The 21,331-nt window shown below is 42.1% G+C and overlaps 2 protein-coding genes across 3 annotated transcripts in view; one reads left to right on the forward strand and one right to left on the reverse strand.

The window, feature by feature from the left end:
* Window positions 1-12,677, reverse strand: part of adgra3 (adhesion G protein-coupled receptor A3) — a 29,356-nt gene extending 16,679 nt beyond the window's left edge. Inside the window, exons 1-2 of the mRNA XM_080486332.1 lie at window positions 11,724-12,677; window positions 3,514-3,585 (exon numbers count right to left, since the gene is read on the reverse strand). Of these exons, the coding sequence (XP_080342458.1) occupies window positions 3,514-3,585; window positions 11,724-12,130 (479 nt within the window). The 5' untranslated portion in view covers window positions 12,131-12,677. The remainder of the gene's footprint in view (window positions 1-3,513; window positions 3,586-11,723) is intronic.
* Window positions 12,678-14,342: 1,665 nt separating this feature from the next.
* gba3 (glucosidase, beta, acid 3) lies at window positions 14,343-19,088 on the forward strand. Of its 2 annotated transcripts, XM_080486611.1 has the most exons (5): window positions 14,343-14,738; window positions 15,751-15,975; window positions 16,075-16,877; window positions 17,372-17,495; window positions 18,172-19,088. In XM_080486611.1, exons 1-5 carry the CDS (start codon window positions 14,672-14,674, stop codon window positions 18,372-18,374), a joined length of 1,422 nt encoding a protein of 473 aa, XP_080342737.1. In that variant the 5' UTR covers window positions 14,343-14,671; the 3' UTR covers window positions 18,375-19,088. The 2 variants fall into 2 exon arrangements, with proteins under 2 accessions (XP_080342737.1, XP_080342738.1); XM_080486612.1 differs by lacking the exon at window positions 15,751-15,975 and having other exon boundaries at window positions 14,557-14,738; window positions 18,172-18,393.
* Window positions 19,089-21,331: the final 2,243 nt, after the last annotated feature.

The following is a 21,331-nucleotide window of genomic DNA, read 5'->3' on the forward strand; positions in this document are numbered from 1 at the left end:
AAGGTTGTGATTAAAGGCTTCAGTATTTTGGGACAATTTCTAAAATGCCAAACTACAAACTGGACTCAATTTTGGACTGTTTTGAAGTTGTAGTTAAGTTTTGCTATTTCTGGATGAGGGGACTAGTCTCAATTAAAGTTTTGGTTTCATGAACAGATTTACTCATCAGGAACATCTGTATTCTGCTAACCCTTCTCACTGTAAGCTACAGTCAAAGATATCGTCACATATTTTTTGTGCGAGACGGCAAAAATCAAAGTATAGAGCTGCTTCAACCCTGTGGTGAAATGTGCCTTACGGAGAATTAGGTTCAGTTTACCGACACCTCAACAAGACAGTATTTGCAGGAGTTCTAACATCAAATCTAATATCAATCACATTTGAGAGGTTGCTAAATTGTCATCGAGGCCCGCCACTATAAACAAAGAAAAGAGACTGCGGTTCTGTACTCTTCCAATACTTGCGGATAAAAATATGAGGAGTCAGAGACAAACGTGTCCGTGTTTAACCAAAGACCACACATGACCTGGCAACTTGTGACTGCAGCAAGAAAACTCCAGGTTTCCCTGACATGCTCCAGTTGGAGGGTCTGGCGGATATTTCCAGAACTGCTTTCAAGCCGATACCAAAGTGCAGTACGGCTTTGCAGCTGTAGACATTTATGGAAGTACACACACAATCCTCCGAAGCGTGCCGTTTACACCGAAAGGAAAATGCAATACATGGACTGATGATTTTGATGATTTATGGTATATTTTTATTTAAGAGAAATGGTGTAAAACCACCAAAATGACTGATCATGATTGGTTCTGGCATCGTGTAGTAACTGCAAGTCGAGTCTCAGATCAGTAGTTTGCAAAGTGTTTGGGAGCAGCAGGAAAAATCAGGGGATATAGGGGTCACCTTTTCATAACGTCACATTTTCTTCTTTCTAATTTCTACTTTCTAATAGCTGTTAACAAGAATATAAAATAAAATAAACATTCAGAAGTGGGGCATTTAACCAAAAATGATTACTTGATGAATAATAATGAGGCAGAGCATTTGTGCAGTGTGAGAACTGAGATCCATGCTCTGTGGTTCATGCTCTGTAATGGGTGACTCATTCTCCAAAATTTCCTCCAAAAGATTTTTTTTAAATCAAATTAACATTTTATTTGCAAAGAAAACAAAACTCAGTATCACAATGATTATTATTATACATTTCTTCATTTGAAACGTTTCACAACCATTTCATTCTAACTTTAAGTTATTGGTAACTTGCATTCATTGTTTTTTTTATTATTCATAGCTGACAATAGTCAGTTCACGGGAACACACCACATACTAGTGCCGCTATCCTTCCACAATGAGCATTCCTCCACAACAGTGGATTTAGAAAGGAATTAGCATGTGACAGTCGCCTCGCCTGGCTCCCATTTCAATGAGGAGAATGATAATGGGGGATTCTGTGTGGCTTTTTTCTAAGCCGGGACACCTTTGGCCCTGGCAAAAACACAACGGTCTCCACAGTTACTTTGCAATTTCACGCAGAGTGCCCGGATAGGCGTAATCGATTCTCTACCCCTCTCTGGCACTCACAGCCAGCTGCTGTCTCGGTCCTCACCACTGCACTTAGGCAGTCCAAATTAGGGAGAGTTTCTTTGTGGACAACATGAGAGGGGGAAAAAGGGGCCGGTGGAAGCAGGAGGGGGGGAGAGGTGCAAGACAAAATGGAGCATTCAAACAGACTAATACTGCATTTTCTCTCCTCTTTGAGAGGAAGGAGTGTGATTTAAGGAGGGAAGGAACATTTCAGAGAGGGACAGGCCTCAGCATACAGAGTGTGTGTGTGTGTGTGTGTGTGTGTGTGTGTGTGTGTGTGTGTGTGTGTGTGTGTGTGTGTGTGTGTGTGTGTGTGTGTGTGTGTGTGTGTGTGTGTGTGTGTGTGTGTCTTGCTCTGCTCACACCTCTGGCCTCATTACAATGACAAAAGCAAGCAAGCCATCTCGAGATCTCGCTTCAGTGGTTGAGGGTGGACCGTAGTGGAGTGAGGTCTGATGGGCACAATGGGAGCTGGCTGTGGAGGTAAACTTGCCGCTGCATTGACGTAACGACGGGGAGAGCCGAGTTTACAACCCAAGTGACTGACCATTCAGAGGCACAACACACAAGTGCCTTAAAGGCTTTCTTGGGAAAGAGAGATCAAAGATGTTGTTGTTTTTTTCTTACACATTCAGTGCACGGCTTCATGTTTAACCTGTCAGCGTTAGCTTCAGAAACTGAGCCAATTCGAGAGCCCACATGGAGTTCTCCTGCAAATCTATAAACAATCACAGGAGACGAATTACTTAATAACAGAGGAGCCGACTTAAAAACAGTGTTATGGGAGAGTTCTATGTCTGTAGGTTTTTTTTTTTTTTTTTTATAAAACAAAATAACAACAGGCATGTGTGACAAATGATACCCAAAGCCTGGTGGCAGATTTATATCTGAAACATTTCTCAAAGGCGATATTACTCATTTAAATGTAACCAGTTCTGCCTCAAACATCCTCTATATTATTGCTTTCTGAACCAGACTGAGAAGAATGGTAAAGCAAACAAGCTCTCAGGATTCCATATCAATGCAGTCATGTGTTATTGTAGCCTTGGGTAAAAGCAGGGCCATTAATGGTCTGGTTATTTTATCTGCATGGAGCCATTCCCGAGTGATAAATCACCCATGGCCCATTTGTGCAGGCCCACAGCCATTTTCTCGAATCCTCTGCAGGAATGATGACATTCCGATCTCTCAAGACTCACATGGCATGAATGACAGCTCTCCATTGTTAAAGGAATCCTGAAGAACAGAGGCCGATATATAAATGGCTTCAGAGTTCCCCTTTTCCTTACGTAGTGCTTCCATAGTGAATTACTTTTTACTTTATAGACTTTAATAGCTGCTATCATTATTATATTATGAAGAAGCCGTTACTGATCTTTTATGTCACTCTTTGCGATTACCCAGGCAGCTGTATGTTAAAGAGGATGTCACCAGGCAGACAACTACCAACCCTTGGGGCTATACCTATAATTAGCCCTTTCTTGTGCAATCCCGTCTTCCACCATAGACGCTCGTCCTCAACTGAAGCTCAGTGCCGTACGGACGCCTTCTCATTTTCTGTGACCTGGATGCTCCACTGGCATGACGCCAAGGTGTGTTGTACAAACTTCCTTGCTGCACAAACCAAAACTGCACTTGTAGAGTGATGGATAGCGCCTGCTATTGCACTGCTGTATATAATACAGAATAGTGTAAGGGGTTTTGAATACAGGTCTCAAGCCCCACATGTGTGATGTGCATTGGTGATATATCACAGGCCTCTATTTGCTTTGCCAAAAGGAAATAAAGAGAGATTTCCTCCTTTGTGAGGCTGCGAATCTTAACCCAAGGACACAAATTCACTTTAAATACGATGGGATCTATCGCTGTAAACACTCACACACATCATTTCTCTCATTGAATTACAAGCTGAAAAACAAAAGTACTTACAATTTCTCCAAAGCAGACAGTCCGAGGAAGGATCCATTTCGGAGTTCTTGAATTTTATTGTTGTTTAGAATCCTGTGGAGAAAATAAATTATAAATACAAGCCAGAGAGCAAAAGATATTCAGTGCACATCACATTAATATGAATCAATTTCACAAAGGGATGTCAGCTATGGTGAAAAAAAAAAAAAGAAGTGCTAAGTAAAGTATTATTGCTCTAAACCTGCCATTTTGAAAATACTGTGTTGCATGCCAATTGCAGGTAAGGTATTAGCGTCAACTTATCACACCGAGTCCAGTTTAATTTGTGCTGGTGCCAGCTTTCACAACAGTAAAAACACCCGCTGGGAATGTCTTCATTAAGTGTGACGGTGGAGTCGGAGAGATCTTGTGTCTTTCTCTGAGTGGAATAATGCCACAACGATACTTGTTGACAGGTAGCAATATTAAATCTCACTCTTTGTCCTCCGGAGTGTTGCCTGATACAAGGAGGAGATCTGACAAAGAAACAGCTTGAACATCAACCTAGTTATTTCTTTCCTTTGGCATCACCTGATCGCTCCAGACAGGAGGTAAGATAGAGATTTAGAAAGAGATCTGAGGACTTAAACAGGTAAAAGTATCATATTTGCAGCAGTGGTGACTCATTGGTGGCACACTAGACGTGAAACTAGCACGAAAATAGATGGTGCTTATTCAGTATGGCTACAAAAAAAACAAAGTAAATCTTTAATTGGGGTTACTTCAGCATAAGGAGCTGTCTCCGTTTATGGAAAGGCATGCTTAAACAAAAACCCACTCTCTGTATACTCTGGGAGCGCATTATGTGAGGATCAATCACAGGTAATGCTGGATTAAATACAGAGATATAAATCAACAACTGTATGTGCAGGAAATGTACTGAAAAAAACTAATATAATCACAGCGTCTCAAATATTCACTTACAATTACTAATCCTGTCAAAATATTATAGGCTTGTTTAAATTTATCACCACAGAAAAAAAAAAAGGAGACCATGAAAAAGACTTTTAAGTGCAAATGTATACTCTTGATAACTTCCTCTCTAGGTAATAAACCACACTTTATTATCCAGTTTATTTTCTCGGCAAAGCTGATTTACTGCATACAAACTTCCCAAGTAAGGCTCCACTATCTCTGTCCGTGTCCCCACGCGTCCTTGTCTCTATACCAAAACTATTACCCAAGGGTCTGGGAAACCAATAGCGCTGTTAACTCCCAGCGGAAAACCAAAGCAGGGACTTTGTGGTTAGCAGATGTGTTCTAGCCAATAGGGAGGGGATGTGGTGGGTGACATACATGTGAGTGGCACCACAACCAGGGGCCTGATTGGAGTCATTACAGAGAGTTGAGGGGTTGTTTTATTACAGGGTTGGACAGGGGAGAATCACTAGAGATTTGCTGTTTGGCTTCCAGCCGCACAGAGAGAAAACACACACAAACAGCTCCAGTGTTTTTCAGAGTTCTGAAAGCTCAAATAGTACATGTTAAGACATGATGATATACAACACAGCAAATTCTATCATTGGCCTGTATTCGCATGATCTGATGACATCGGCAGAGATGCTTAAGCCTCCCAAGCCTGTGGTCGCAAAAGTGATTTATAGATATAAATCCTGTACATACCAAAATGATGCATTTACCACAGAGGATATGAATTTAGACATGTGGTTTTCAGTCAGACCGCACAGTGAGAAGACTGCTCGATAGTGGATTTGGAGCCTTTGTGTGTGGCAATCATATGTCTGCCTGTACGTTTGAGAGTTGTTTTTGACCGCATTTGCTAAATTTCCCCATTTATGGCAGTCCTTGGTTCAAATCACATGAGCCAAGCTGACAGAATCCAACACAGGGCCCATTTAGATCTGGTGTTAACAAGCACTTTGGGTGGTGAGCCCTAAAGAAAAGCATGAACATTCACCAAAGCGCGTTCGTTCAAACCACTTCCCGAGGTGGTTAGGGACGCATCTGACCACATGGGCTTTGCAATCTGAACTGCATGCGTCTCGAATGCGTCCCGGCACAGTGGTGTCGCAGGACAATACGTCATATGTAAGCGTCATCAGTGTGTGCCGTGTTTTCGTTTAAGAGATTGGCCAGTCTTTGTTATACAGTCTTTGCAACATTTCAAAGACACTATGGCAAAGAACATTGATTTCCATTCCTGGGGGTCTGCCAAGACATGGTACTTTATAGTAGCCTGAGCAGACGATACCGTCCAGTGCAAGCTGGATGACTCATACCTGCACGCCAGACCATTTCGTGGAAGGGATGTAGAGGTAGTCACACAATCCAATATCAAGAGGTTAGCCCCAAACACACGATATGGACAAAACACATGATACGGGCAAGTGTAAACGGTCTAAGTGAGGGCTGTGATCGGATCACCTGAAATACATGCTAACGCCAGGCCTGAACGGGCCTACATTCACACTAGTCCTGCATGTATCAATGGTTATTAACATTAATAGATAGCTGAGTCAATGTGAAAACGAATTAAACTGGGGTGGGTGGATGGAAGGATGATGGATGGATGGATGTGAAATGGTGTTTGTCCTTCGCACCGTGCAACATAAATTTATGGCATGTAGCTATTAAAAAAAGATTGTAACTTATTGGTGTCCGGTCACACAAAAGCACATTTCAAGCCCTGTAACTCTCCACATCAAGCAAAGTCTGTCAGAGTCCGTTCTCTAGGTAGTCATGAGCCATTCATTTCTTGGCTTTTCTTCACTCCTCCTTCTTTACATGCCTCCCCTCCGACTACAGCCCGTCCCTCCCTCTTCCTCATGACAGGAGTATGACCTCGGCATGCTGGGAACTGCTCCACTTTAGCCACAAAACTAAGTCTTCTTCACACTCTTGCAGTGGAGTGTTAACTTAAAGCCCCACCAAAATGCAGATAACTGAACCGCAAATCATGGTCTCTTCCTACTAGCGTCTCTGTTGCAGTCAGGACGGATGAAACTAGATCGTCTGTTTCCCTCGCCTCCAGTCTGTCTCTGGAAGTCAGCCTGAGGTCTCCTGACTGAGGACCAAGCTCTGAAATTTCCCCTGGCGAGGCCTCAGAGGATTGGGGGGGTCTCCCTTATCTTGATGCATAGATAAGACCTGCTTTAGCTCAAGGCAAGAACAAGCTGTGGGGGGGGACCCTACCAAATCGCACATCCTGTCAACTGATACATATACAATAAATCTTGGTGACATTTATAGGGAAAAGAAAAACTGTCTCTAAAACCAGAAATTACACTCTTGGTAACAAAGCAACAGAATGCACAAGCCAAGATTTCATCTTGATTTCAGGTGAGTCAATATGACGCTGCACAAACTAATCCTATCTTGTTTTGTGTTTCAGAAAATATGGCTTTGGGAAAAAAACGCTATAATATATCCAGGGAGAGGCAGAAAATGGCCATCCACAACTACTCACTCCCCTCATGGGCACATCGTGCTTTAAGGACAAAGCCAAGTGGTGCTCTCTCAACACTTTCTTTATGCTCAGGAGGCTTTCAGACAAAGAACTCTCCAGCGCTGAGATCTGCAACTTTTCAGCAGGTTTTCAAATAAGTTTCAAGCTGCAGCTGAGCTCATAAAAACCCTTCTAGGATGACTTCCTCCGAGTATAAAGAATGGAAAAGCAAACCTTTAGCTCAGGTGGAAAAGAAACAGGTCTACTGCCCGAGGTGCTGTAACATGCCAAAGTAATTCTCACAGAGATCCAACATTTAGTTATTTCACAAATGATCCAGGTATCACAACTGGACATCAAAAGTGTAAAAAGATTTTTTTCCAATGTTGCTGAGGGGATATCAGGTCTTATATAGGGATTCATACGAGTTGGGGTGAGCTCAAAAGGGTACTGGTAATCCAGAATTTCTTGGACCCATTCACTCTTGTAAATTGTTGGTCTTAGAACATCTTGTTTCAACATTCAACAGGTCGAGCATTTGATAAACCTCATAGCCGTGTGCCTGAATGGAAAAAATATCCACCAAGCAAACAGTGGGATAAAACCAGGATGAGCAGGAATATGGACGCAGACACGAGGGCACCGCACGTAGTTCATGTCCATGCACGGAGCCGATTTTCTTGTCTGGAATTAGAATATACCCAAGGCAACATGGGAAGGTCAAAGCTCAACTGGTCTGTGAAATAAACCCTGCAAACTGACAAGATGAGCAGCTGTCAGTGCTTCGCCTTCTGGATTTTCACTGTCTTTTGTATGAAAAAACAGGAGCATTCCTTTGGACTGACAGCTTGCCTGGGGAGCACAGAAGAAATCATCTCAGGACATGCATGACAGCAGAAACCTGTGTATATGTTACACGGGCTCTTCAAAGGCTCCCGGCATGACACAGAAAAATAAATGAGATGACCGACACGCTGGTCGACCACACTCGAGACCCATGTGCCTGAATTTAGAATCTTTTTTAATATATTTAACACCTGTAATCCAATTCCACGGGCATGCCTGAAAGGAAGTGAAATCTCAAGGAAACCAGATGAGAGTACCGTAGCCTGAACTCCCAGTTTGCACTGCTGTAAAACAAGACGCTTTACTGCGCTCGGATGTGTCATCAAATCGAGCACACTTTTTTTTCCCGCAGCGAGGGAGGAAATCCCTGCTCTCTTCCCGACATTAATCCTGCGCTGCTCGACGGAGGGCCAAAAACCAGGTGTGTTCATGTGCACCGGCCAGCCCAGGTGCTCCGATGAACAGATCCCGATTGTGCTAAAAGAAGCCCCGTGAGGAAATGTGAGCTGAGAGTCAAGAAAGCTTAAATATAGGCACTTTGCATCTGTGTGGTTATGCAGGCTGAAACTGAAGCACTTACACAGAAATAAATAGTCACGTACACACCCATACAGGCTACTCACACAACCGTTTTTATTGCTCCAGGAGAGGTAAAGGTTACATTCAGCCCCTCGTATTTTAGCTGCGGGCCACACTGACATGGGAGGACGGGCCAGCTGTAAACACATTTTGTCATTTCCTCTCGGATTACTTAGGCATGTGGTATTATTGAGGCAGCACAAATGCGGGGAATGCATTGCTCATTTTGCTTTTTCTTTACAGTGAAGTACTCATAGGAAATAATGCCCATGCCACTCATGTCACCAATCATTTTGTCCAAACAGGCACATTTAACAGAGTTTCTTAAGAATGAAGCGCTGCCAAAGGAAATCAAGAGGTTTGGGAAAAGATCTGGCCTATTTCTGAATGATGAGCCTGTATTAAAATGTGTCACAGATTTTTGGAGATAATATAATTAGACGTTAAAGCAAAAAAAGAATCGAAATTAATGGAATGGGTTTCAAAGAACGGACTCAATTTCTATTTAACAGGAATGGCAAGCTGGCCCTGCAGTGAGTAGTATGACGTAGCTTAAATATTAGATTTCATGTAATTAATGTTTTAATGTGGAAAGTCAAGAGTACAGAATCCTTTCCTATGTAGTTCGAATCATAGATCTTTTTTCATTTCAACTACCAAACTTTTAGTTTTGTCCTCCAATTCCTGAACAAAAAAGGAGTGAACAAAATCACACACTTGAGTTGCTACCAAAATTCATATCCACTTAGATAATTACCTTTCCTGGAGTTATTTCAAGCCCAGACATAAAGAGCGAGCAGCTGAAATGGGTGGGATCTACTCCGAGCTTAACAAGGAGAAATCGGGGCTGATCATTTTCCAGGCTGGGAGAGGGTTCTCACGGCAGCAGACTCCTGTCTCAGCTCGCTGCAGTCCACACCAGCTGTGACCAGGCCACGGTCAACCCACCGCAAGACGCTGAAGTGTAGTAAAACAGGCCTGACACACCCCTCCGAGAGGGCTCGCTGATTTTACAAGCCATAAATTAACACCCGAAAAACTGTGCAGCCAACCAAAATTACTGTTTCACTGGTGCTTGTGTCCACGGGGAGCTGTGAAGACGTTCCCCTCAGTTAGCTTGTTTTCTTCCTATTGTCGTCAACAAATATTGACAGATATGTAAAAACATGAGGATGGGGGGATATCTTAGAGTCTCGTCCTGCGTGGTCTCTCTAATTATAATCTCTTGTTTGGAGCTTGGTTTAAAATCATGTGACTCAAGCTCTTGTCCATCCCCGGCAATGCAGGATGACAAATTCCAAGTTCACTACACACCAAACCGCAAATACTTTCAATAATTCAGTGCAACCACAATTAAAACAGACCAGCATATTTCTACTTTTTATAATTCTGGTTGCAATTTTTATAAAAGATAATTGATTGGAGAAAGATTTATTGAGACGTTTCTTTCCAGATGAAATCTACTTGCTGTAACTCGCAATCATACCCTTTAACGAAGCACACATGCAAAGACATTTCCAGGTAATGGAACCCTTTCACCTGCGCTCTGTGTAAATATTTAGTCACAGACACATAACAGACGAAAATGACAGTGGATGGTGCATTTCTGTGTGGAAGTGAAGTCAGAACTTTTAAGATGTTCGACCCAATCCCATGTAGAAAAAGCAAAGCTCTCCTCTTAATACGTGATAATTAAGAAAAAAAACCCAACAATTGTCTAATATTACTTGCAAAGATCACACACACACCAGAGTAATAACTAAGGATATTTCAATAACTTAAAGTCAGGTTTAAACTCCCTACAGTTCAAAGGTAAAAGGCCTTATATTGACAAAAACACATTTGAAAGTTTCTAGTTCACAGCCTTAAAATTGGATACGAGTCTCAATGAATCTTTAATAAAATCAGTTACAAACTATTAATTGCCATTGTCTTGAATATTGTAATTTTCTCCAAGAACAATCATAAACATCGCTTCCTAAAAGGCCTGGGAGCATGTTTGAAAATGTGTACCAGTGGTTGATTCTTAACCGTTCAGTGGCTGCTTGGTGTACAGCTCCTCCCTCATTACACTGTCCTGACTTCATTCTTGTTTCTAAATATCTACAGGATCGTATCAGTATTAAAATGTTACCAAACTGCCCCGAACAAAAACTGCAGCTTACCAAGGTTTAATCAGACAACTCTCAAATCTCTAACACCAGTTTATTGCTACCCTGAAACGACTACGAACCAATCTGGAAAATAGATGTAAATCTAAAAACTCTGGAAAGTGCTCTAAACCAATGTACATGTGATTTGAGGTAAGCCACTTAAATGTGCTGCAATGGCCCTATAACCCTTCACTTACCAAAACAGACATGGGCCTTTCTTTCCCTCCTCAGAGTCTATTACTTGCTTTCTACTCCAGCACACTGACCTGGTGTTCTCATACCCCCCCCCCCCCCCCCCCCATCCCTCATCACCACAAAGCACAAGTGACCGGGTACAGAGCTTGGACCTTCTCACTATTTACTTGTGTATTTACGTGTCATTTTCTCTGGTTTGTCAAGCGCTCCATGGTGAGCCAGAAATGTACTGCAAAGGAGTGTGGGCAAAGTGAATCAGTGGCACTGGTGAGAGATGTAGAGCTGCGGTGGTTTGGTCACTTTGTGAATTGTACGAACATCATTTCTTTGATTAAAGAACAAAAAAAAAAAACTACGTGTAAAAAAAAGAAAAAAAAAGAAAATGTCTTCGTAAATAAGTCATATAGGATTTGTAAGCCTGTTCAATTCACATTGGAACTGTGCCTCATTTGTAAGGGCTATGCATTTGAGGAATGAGCAGCAGAGTGGAGTATGGTGGTTTTGCGGAAAAGAAAAAACTACACTTACTCTATTCTGTTGGTCTAAAGAAAGAAGACATAGTTTGAACCCATCAATGTATTCAGGTAACAAACAGTAGCCTCTGTGGCATGTGGAAGAGCCATACATAGTCTGCTTACTTCCCTACAGTACTGTCAGTTACTTGAAGTATGAATTCTGACTGACACCTGTAAATGTAAAGTGTCACGCATAAAGCACTAATTTAGTGGCCAGAGTATCTTCCTGAAAAATGACTTGCTGCAGTCCAGGAAGACAGATGGTTCCTGTTACATGGTGTTTTACATTTTATAGTGTGTAGCTGTGAAACGGTGATGTATGGCTGACATGGACTGGAAAACGACCACAAATCATCCTGGACTTTTGAAAACACTTTGGAATGAAACTATCTTCAGTTACTTAGACCGCGGGGGAGTATCTGTTGTGTTTGTTTAGGTTTGAGTGAAAGGATCTGCTTGAAAATGACAGTAGAATCGGGGGGTCCCCCGTGTACTCACAGTGTGACCGTCCTGTTGGGGAAGGAGTCCGGGGGTAACACCTGATGGAGCTCCATGTTGCTGCAGACCACCTTCCTGTCGGACGGCAGGCTTTTCCCACCGCTTTTCGGCCGTTCGTCGTACGATTTGCAGGCGGACGACCGCGCCGAGAAGTCACTCAGCAGCAGGAGCACAAACAACTGCAGCCGATCCACCCTCATTTTTCTCAGCCTGCACCGCGGGCGAAGGGAAGCGGGCAGCCGCGGGTGGGGAGCGAGTGGATGTGGAGGAAGTCCGTCAGAGGGAGACTTCGCGGGCGGACAAAAACGAGACGTTCGGCTCAAGCGAGCCTTCCTCCTCCATTCCCTTTGCTCGGCGGCGTTCAGTCCCACAGAGGTGTCCTCCTTTGTTTGGAAAAAACGACTCATTTAGAATTCCCTTCCCATCCCGGTGCCGCGTTCATCCCCCCCCCCCGAGTCGACGAACCCACCGAAGCTAGACTCTCCTCGGCGTCCGCTCGATAACTTTCCCGGTTGTTTATCACCGCCGCTCTTTGTTGCTCATAGCGTGGGTCCGACTCCGTGTTGTCTTTTCCCCGGGTTGGCGGCCGCCGTCATCCCAGGCTATCCAACTTCAGGAAACCCACTCCGGCTTCAGTCTCTCTAGACTTTGGACTACAAGGTAAACCAAATAGGAGCGAGGAGACCGTTTATCCCATGAGCACCAGCAGGAAATTACTTTGACGAGGAAAAAGAAATACACTTTTCCAACGCAAAGAAAGTGGTGAATTCCAGACGAAAGCGTGGATGAAACGACTCACGTCACCTAGAATCGTATCCGGGGTGGTTATTGTGGCTGTAGCGGGAGCCCCAGCGTACGAAAAGTCCTCAAAACTAGTTTAGTATCCATTGAAAAGTCCTCTTCCCGTGGTCCTGGTCCCAGTCCTCCGCCATCAAGGCTCGGCGAGTTGACAACAAAAAACACTTCCGCCTTTCAGAGTAAAATCACGGGCACGACAAATTCACAGCAACCATTTCCGTTTTTCAGACTAAAAGTATAAATTCGTGATCTTAAGTTTAGAACTACTGTAACTCATTTTTGTAAACCTTCAAATTTACACTGTAAAGTTTTTCATTGTTGTGGCGGAGGGTATACGTTATAAAAACATTGAGAAAACTATTGATAATAATTTTTACAGTTTGCTTGGTGGTTATGTTTGACACCCCTGCACTATGGAAGCCAACTTAAATGGTAAAAAAAATCTGCACAGGACATAAAAAAACACTACACTTTTTTATTATTTACGTGCCTTTTCACAAGAAACAAGTCAACATTGTATTCTGAAATATAAAAATCAAGGGAGGGGTGACGTTGCATTGTAAATTAAACTAATGACACTTTATTTATCCCCTGGAAGAGGCATTTTCCCATCCTATGTCTAGGCTGCCACCTAAAGGTGCTCCAGAGAGTTGATGAGGTCAAAGGTCATGCTCAGAGGCCCACAATGGGATTCAAACCTGGGAACTTCTCATTCCATGTCCACTTCTCTTGCCTCTCGGCCACCATTACCAACAGACTCAAACGTAAATCCATCAAAATGCCAAACAGTAGTTAAAAAAAAAAAGTGCTCCAAATGTACTGTGATCATTTCAAATGTATTTGTCGAATTTTAAATGGCCTTTCTTACCCAACAGTTTTGTGTGTGACTTTTTGTCTCCGTTTGTTGTGCTCAATTTTTTTTTTTGTAATTTTCTACAATTATTGTAATCATTTGATTCTGTTTTATTTTTATTTCAACAAGTACTTTACACAAAACTATTATTGTAGTTGTTGTTATCATCATTATCCTACATTTGATTGCCGTTTTGGGTTTCATTGCTACTACTTTTACACAAATTAAACATGTTCCTCTCACAATGGCATGGCATTTCTTTTACTGTTGGTGCTGCAACAAGTAGGGTCTAGTTTGCTGCACACATTAAAGCCATGAAAGATGAAGTCACATGGAGATGGGAAAACCCCCTTGAATCCTGCACTTCTGAGAGGATGATGAGTCGGAGGTTTGGTTGATAAGGATTTGTTTGCCTTTTGGCACACAATCCATTTTCTTTGTTATGATGGGGTCGGGTGAGTCACTTCATCCCATAGAAAACTTGATTAGTGGATAGCGTTGAAGTGAGCACAGGCCAGCGAACATTTGCCTTGAGGCTATTCTTTCATCTCAAACTCCAGTCATATATTTTTCTAAAGCTTGATGTTCACTCAAGGGCACGGTCACAAGGCTTTGGTATTAAAATTGAGTGTATTTCTTTTTAAGATGCTGTTTGCAACATTGGCAATGCAAAATGTTAGAATTTTGGGGGGACTAAGTGTTCATTTTTCAGTGTACATGATTTATAACTTAATAAAATAGAATGTATTTTGTCACATTTATTTAAAAAAATGTTTTAAGTTTGGATAACCTGGCATTTGCAAAGAGAGAATTAATAAAAAATATTCCTAACACCAAACACGAAATATTTCGTAGCATTTAGTTTTTTCCTGTTATTTATTACTTATTTAAACGGTAAGAAAATGGCAAACTCTCACGGCAGTCGACGTCATCACGCAGGAACGTACCCTCGTATGATGCATTCAGGTACTCTCCGGTAATTTAAAACTAAAGAGACCTACACGCAATTTCCATTAGAAACTAATACATTATAACGATATAGCTGATGTGGATTTTGGTTTTAATTGTTGTTCTTAATCAGTGAGGCCAACATAAAGGGGGGAAAAAACCTACTTGGGATTGTGCTCTGAGTTTTCCCTGAACGTTTATCTGTCCCCTGAACCTCTCATTTCGAAGTTCTTCCTAACAACATGATCATTACGACTACTAGGTTGTAGTAGGCATAGGTAGTAGGCACAAACACTACAAAACACCTTCTCCGCAGTACTATACAAAGACCGCTTTAGCTCAGTCCTGAATGTCGGAGATCATGTTTCTTCGGGACTTTGCATGGGGAGCGGGAACTGCTGCGTATCAAATAGAAGGTAAGTAAACACAACCACGCTGCAGGAGTGAAGGATCCTTACAGGAGTGTCACATGTCAGGTTTAACGTTGCAAAAAGGCCCTGCAGGAAATACTGCCAACATATCAGATCATAGCATGATTGAAGTCGGTTATAACTCTTAATCTCAGCAACACGTTGCTGTGACGCGAACACGTGTCTTTTAAAAGGTAATGGAGATAAACAAACCTTTACATGAAGTGATTGGTAGTGCAATAGGATATTAGAGTCAGTACATGATCCTTTACAGGCTACAGTGTACTCTTCAATCTCACTGTATCCTTGGGTTTCTCCCCTTTGTACAGGAGATTCTTATTGCATCTGGAGATGCCCTTCTATATTTCTGTTTGGGTAAAGGCCACAGAAGAAATCAATGCAATGTTTAAGAAAAATGTTTAAACAACTCCTCGATTGATTCTCGTGAACTTGTCAGGTGAGGGGCTTTTTTCAAATGCCCAGCATACACTTTCTCTTCGACCAATAAGATGTGTTCTTTTCCAGTGGGCTAATTATAGGCCGCTGTGTATGGGGGGATTTTCAAGTTTCAGCCAATGGAGCGTTTAAATTGAAGACTACAAGGAAATTAGAAGTTGTTTGTTAACTTATGGGCACCATTCCTAAATCACCTCCCAAACATCACAGCAGACCCGGCAAGCAAAGTTTGCTTAGATGTAAAGTGTCGGGATTTGCTCCCATGTTTGTTTTGTTTAGTTGGCAGTTCTATATGAATGAAATATTGTTGAAAGAACAACAGACATTTACTTAAACCATCCAGTTTTCCTGTGGGATGGATTTATGTTTAATTTTGTCACAAAGCTCCATACTTTCAATGTGGCAAACACTGTTAAATTAGAGGCAATGGAAAACAATGGATCCATGTGCATGCGAGCAAAAGATACAGTCACAATAAAGCCCCTGAAAATCCACAGAAACTTCCGTGTATGTCAACGTCCCATCTGTGATGAAATGCAACAACCTTTATGTGCTTGTTCAGGTGGCTGGCAGGCAGACGGTAAGGGACCGAGTATCTGGGACACGTTTTGTCACGAGAAAGGCAGAGTGTTTGGGGAACAGAATGGAGATGTGGCCTGTAACAGCTATGAGCTGTGGGAGAAAGACCTGGAGTGTATCCAGCAGCTTGGACTGACGCACTACCGCCTGTCTTTCTCCTGGGCCCGTCTTCTGCCTCGCGGGACAACACAGCATGTCAATCAAAAAGGTATTCTCATACCAAGCAGGATGACTAAACCCAAGCATATATGGCTGCTTTAAATATGTACTGACCTGTTATTTATTACCGACTCTGTCTGTTCAACAGGTGTACAGTACTACAACAAAGTGATTGATGACTTGTTGTCTTGCAATGTGTCGCCGATGGTCACTCTCTACCACTTTGACCTGCCTCAAGCTCTCCAGGACCAGGGGGGCTGGAAGTCCCCAGCGATTGCAGGCCTGTTTGACGGTTATGCCAAGTTTTGTTTCGCAACATTTGGGGACCGTGTCAAACTTTGGATCACTATCAATGAGCCGTACGTGTGCGCCAAGCTGGGTAATGAAGACGGCACCCATGCCCCGGGCTTACAAGAAAAAGGTACTGCGGCCTACCTGGTCGGGCACAACATGCTGCGTGGCCACGCCATGGCCTGGCACAGTTATGACTCTCTCTACAGGCCGCGGCAGAAGGGTGCAGTGTCTCTGGCCATCAACAGTGACTGGATTGAGCCGCTACACCCGGGCTGCGAGGAGGATATCGCCGCCTGTGAACGTGCCCTTGCGTTCACACTGGGATGGTTCGCCTGGCCCGTGTTTGTAACGGGGGACTATCCAGAAATAATGAGAGCCGCTGTAGACGCTCAGAGCGAAAAGCTGAAACACGGCGGCGAGTCAAGGCTGCCCCGCTTCTCCGAGGATGAACCTGCCATTCTGGGAACAGCCGACTTCTTTGCGTTGAACTACTACACGTCCCGCAAAGTGACAGCAGGAGGAGACGGTGAAGAGATGCTGTGTATGAAAAGTGACCGACATGTAGAAGAAGTTGTGGATTCATCCTGGCCCATCTGTGGGGTGTCGTGGCTGGCTGTTGTGCCCTACGGCCTTAGAAAACTTCTCAAGTATATCAAGGTAAAACTAAGAAAATTTTCTAACAATTTGAGGATTTGTTTATTCGCCTAATAGTTTAATCAATTCCACATGGCTAAAATGACATGACCCAAAGATCAGCCATAACCTCTATTCGCACATTTCACTTTCCTTCTCTCTAAGAATCAAACTAAATTGACCAACAAGACAGATCGCCTTCAACCAAACAAGGAGAATACTCTGACATTTGTTTAGCGTCTTCCTATTGATTTTGTATGCGGTAATCTCCTTTCAACACCTCCAGAAAAACACTGATGCTTCATTAGTGCTGTCACATTGAATGAAACAGTTACTTTGCTGAAAAGTGTTTGCAAACGAGCAATTTCCTGCTGTTGCGACTTGTCACACACCATTAGTTTGAGCCTGGCACCGTTGAAATGCGGCTAAACGGCACACTGTAGACCAATCTGTCTCTCCTCGGAATGCCTGACAGCTGCGATGCCTTGTTTGACAATATTTGCCCTATGACTTTCCAGGACACTTTCAACAACCCGGCGGTCTACATCACAGAGAATGGATTCTCTCAGGTGGGCCCGCTGCAAATTGAGGATGACCGCCGCTGTCAATTTTACAAGGACACTATATTGGAAGTGGCTAAAGGTAATTGCTCTTCGAACATTATTGGAAGCTGTAGTTCCTGTCGGCAGTAACAGAGTATTTTTTATTATTGGGCAAATTGTAGGTAATAAGTTCATCCTGAATTGTTCAAAATGAGTAAATTGGAACTTTTTAAGTCTGTCCAACATGAAAATAGAAGTTTTGCACTGTCGCTAAATTCTTTGAAACATTCAGAAAGTTTTATTCATGTTTTTGTACACTTTATTTTTTACATTTTGTGGAAATTCGTACACACTACATGATGATTTGATTGAAACAAAAATTCTACTATATTCACCAAAAACTTAATAGCTCCAAAAACTATTTTTCTTTGACTGTGCGATCATGCAGTGGTTTGTGATTTCACCTCACAGTGTTTGTTGTGTCAGTTTTTCTTAGTGACACCATGTAGCCAGGCTTTATACTTTTACATTTTCAGGTATATAAAATACTGCAATAAATGGAGCTGCTGGAAATCCATCCAATGTCTCTGAACTCTTCTCTGTTCATGTGACACGAGAAACTGTTTGCAGAGAGGAAGCTTTACGCACACAGGAGAAAGACAACACCGTCTTTTATTTCTTCTTTCGCCATCTTCTTTTTCATTATGATCTCCAATCGAAGGAAGACTTGCACAGACAAAAAAATTACCTGACTAGGTTTTTGATTTTGTTTCCAGCTATAAAAGAAGACGGGGTCGATGTCTGTGGGTACTTCGCGTGGTCGCTGATGGACAACTTTGAATGGGCCGATGGATTCAGTGTCCGTTTTGGATTATTCCGCGTGGACTTCTCTGATGCCGAGCTGAGTCGGACAATGTACCGTTCTGGGAGAGAATATGCCAAGATCATTGCAAAATATACATCAGGTCAATCGAAATAAAAGCAATTCTTCCATTGACTTGATTTATTCTTTATTTTTTTGTGTGCGATCTTTAAAAAGACACATTGGATCAACCCAATAGAGCTCACTTACTTCCACACAGTGTAGATGAAGAATTTGAGTTTTTTTTTTTTTCCAAGTCCAACAAGCAGCTGGGGATGTGAAGACGCAGGCATACAGGGTTGTGTTGATTTAGTTGAACTACAATTAGTATTCTGTCCTCCGTAATTCCCAGTCAGTCTGCACAAGTTGGTTTATGGAGGGCCAAAGCAGCTGTGAGTGCGCTGGGCCAAGCTACTGCAGCTGCTTCATAGGGCTGCGCAAGAACTTGCCTGAATAACAGTGCTCAGCATTATTATTACCAGTGTTATTATGCTCATTTGTGCATTATGTGAAAGCTCAATTGTTTTAGTTTCCCATTCACGTCAGTATGATCTCATGGAGCTCTTACAATATCCAATGAGAGTCACATGAGTTCAGCTGTGATATACAGCTGTGCTGCTTTCTCAGAAAATAGAAAGCATTTGTGTTCTTTGGATGTTTTTAGTCGGTAATAGTAATCATGCAGGCCTTGATACAGTATTGGATGCCAGTATTAACATATAGATAGATATAGAGTAATTTCCATATAATGAAATTAAACAAATGATGGATTCCCACACAATACAAGACGCCAACTAGTCTGCCGGATAAACTATGAACTTTGAAAAAGTGAAACATCTGTGTGTTCATTGGAGAGATTCACATCGCATTAACTTTGAAAAAATGATTAGATTAAATGTTATTATGTAAATGATATGGAAAATGGGTTACATATTATGCAGCAACGTAGGCCTTCCTTTTACAGTCTCCTCACCTATCAAAGCTAAAGCTCCCGACATGAGATAAAACACAGTGGCCAACCAAGTTATGATGATGCTATCAAACTGTGTAGGGAACACTTCAGCAGACCTGAACTGATGCCAGCTGATAGCAACAGATGTCCTGCCACAGGAAGAGAGCATAATGCCATTTGTGTTCCCTGGACAGCTGTGCAAACTCTTTACTATGAGAAAAAAACAGGAAGAACAAGGCGGGAAAAAAAAAAAAAAAAAAGCCTCCCAGGGCCCCTCTGTTGATTCTGTGTGCATACTGTGGTTAAGGTTAGGGATTATTTCGATTGAGTGCTGAACAATGCACCGTGGAGCCGAGGAGCTTAAGAGAGATCTATTGAATGTTAGGCTTTGGTATTACTGTGTACAGGTGTGTCTGATTCAAGGAAAGATATTGTAGACGTTTGTTTGGAGGGCTGAAGCTAAATGAAATGACACGTGTGCATCAGTAAACAGGAGAATAGGAGATAATGAAAAAAATTTAACTGGTATCTGTTTGTGAGCCTACAGTGCCACCTTGTGGCACGGGGGAGAAGCGCAACTTTCAACTCAACGTGCAATGTAATCTGCAGCCCGTTCGTGTGACGATAAAGCAAAACTGATTTTTCTTTTTTTCCTATCCACAGTACGTCATATATTTAACACAATTAACATTTGTGCACCGATGTGAAGGAAAAATGCAATTTATATTCTGTGTTGAGAGACTTTGTTTGCATTAATAAGCATGGAGTATCGTGACATCCAGTTGGATGTGCTTACTGTTTTCAACAGATGTGAATAATACCCTTGTGGCCCTCCTCCATCTATGTCAAGCTGAGTGAGAATCTCCTTTGTCTTATGATGAATAACAAGCTATTGTAGAAACATGAATGATGCCGCTGCTGCTCACATTAAAACTTCTGTGCCGGCTGATTTGAAGGCGAACTTGAGCCACATCTCTTTCTATTTTAGCCCCGATTGAAGTTCATGTGATATCTGTGGCTCTGTCACAGGTCCTGGAGATGTAGCACAAAAACACTGAACATTTGCAGAACAGATGCAACATGAAACTTTTCAGGTCCAGTCACACCAACAGGCAAATTTAAATCAGCATTTATCCAATTTTCTTTTCAGTTTTTGGACTGTGGAAGCCCCTATGGACACAGTGAGAACATGCAGACTTCACACAGAAAGCTCCCCAAGCCAAACCTGGACTCAAACCGAGATTTGCTATGTGGCAATAACTCTCACACCTGAAATCAAACATGCCGCTGTTACAAAAAATAAAGAAAAAGAAAAAAAAAGTGAAGGAATAGCAACAATTGGAGCGTCTCCTCCCTGAATTACAATCACATCAGAGGCATTTCTGAAACATGGTTCCCATGATTCACCACTGCAGCCTATGGGCAAGTGAATTCCCAGCTAAGACTTGATTAGTAATCCCAGCAACTGTCTGCCAGTATTGATGGATTCCATCTTCCTCCATCGCTGAGTCGAGGTAGCTGCATGGGTGAAAGCACCTCCACTGCTGCTGAATTGATTGAATGAAATATGAGCAAGAGGTTACTCTGCACTTAGTGAATGTTGAAATTAGCCATTTGTGGGGAACTGAGGAATAATATGTGCCTATTGCTTCTTGGAAAGCTTAAAACATTAATTAGCATTTAAATAATTCACACTTCCAGTCTTTTTAATAGCACCAACTACGAATATTCAACTTCTTTCATTACAGCGAGCAGAATTTATTCTGATTAGGGCCGCGATGTAGAAAGTCACCGAATAAACCATTTCTAAATGTGCTTTCCAATTAGGCGCCAAATATATCATGTGTATAGATAAGTTGCTTTTGACAATGAATTAGCACGTTTAATTGTAACGTTCAATCACATTCGCTGGCAGAGATTTACCCTGAGGAACATTCTGGCAAATTACCCAGAGAGGCCAATTTGTATTTGACCAAACTTAACTCATTACATTTTGACAGACAACATGAAATATTCAATAACTAGGAAATTCATTTACTTATTATAAATTAACTAAATAATTTAGCTGCTAATAAACTATCTTCATTGCGAATTATAGGAAAACTGCAATCTTGTATATCAA

This window comes from Lipophrys pholis (assembly GCF_963383615.2).
Source record: "Lipophrys pholis genome assembly, chromosome: 18".
NCBI classification, from domain to species: domain Eukaryota; kingdom Metazoa; phylum Chordata; class Actinopteri; order Blenniiformes; family Blenniidae; genus Lipophrys; species Lipophrys pholis.

Coding starts and splice junctions, on each gene's coding strand:
- gba3 (XM_080486611.1), top strand. CDS start 14,672: ATGTCGGAGATCATGTTTCTTCGGGACTTTGCATGGGGAGCGGGAACT. Junction 14,739..15,750: donor TGCTGCGTATCAAATAGAAG/GTAAGTAAACAC, acceptor GTGCTTGTTCAG/GTGGCTGGCAGGCAGACGGT. Junction 16,878..17,371: donor AACTTCTCAAGTATATCAAG/GTAAAACTAAGA, acceptor ATGACTTTCCAG/GACACTTTCAACAACCCGGC.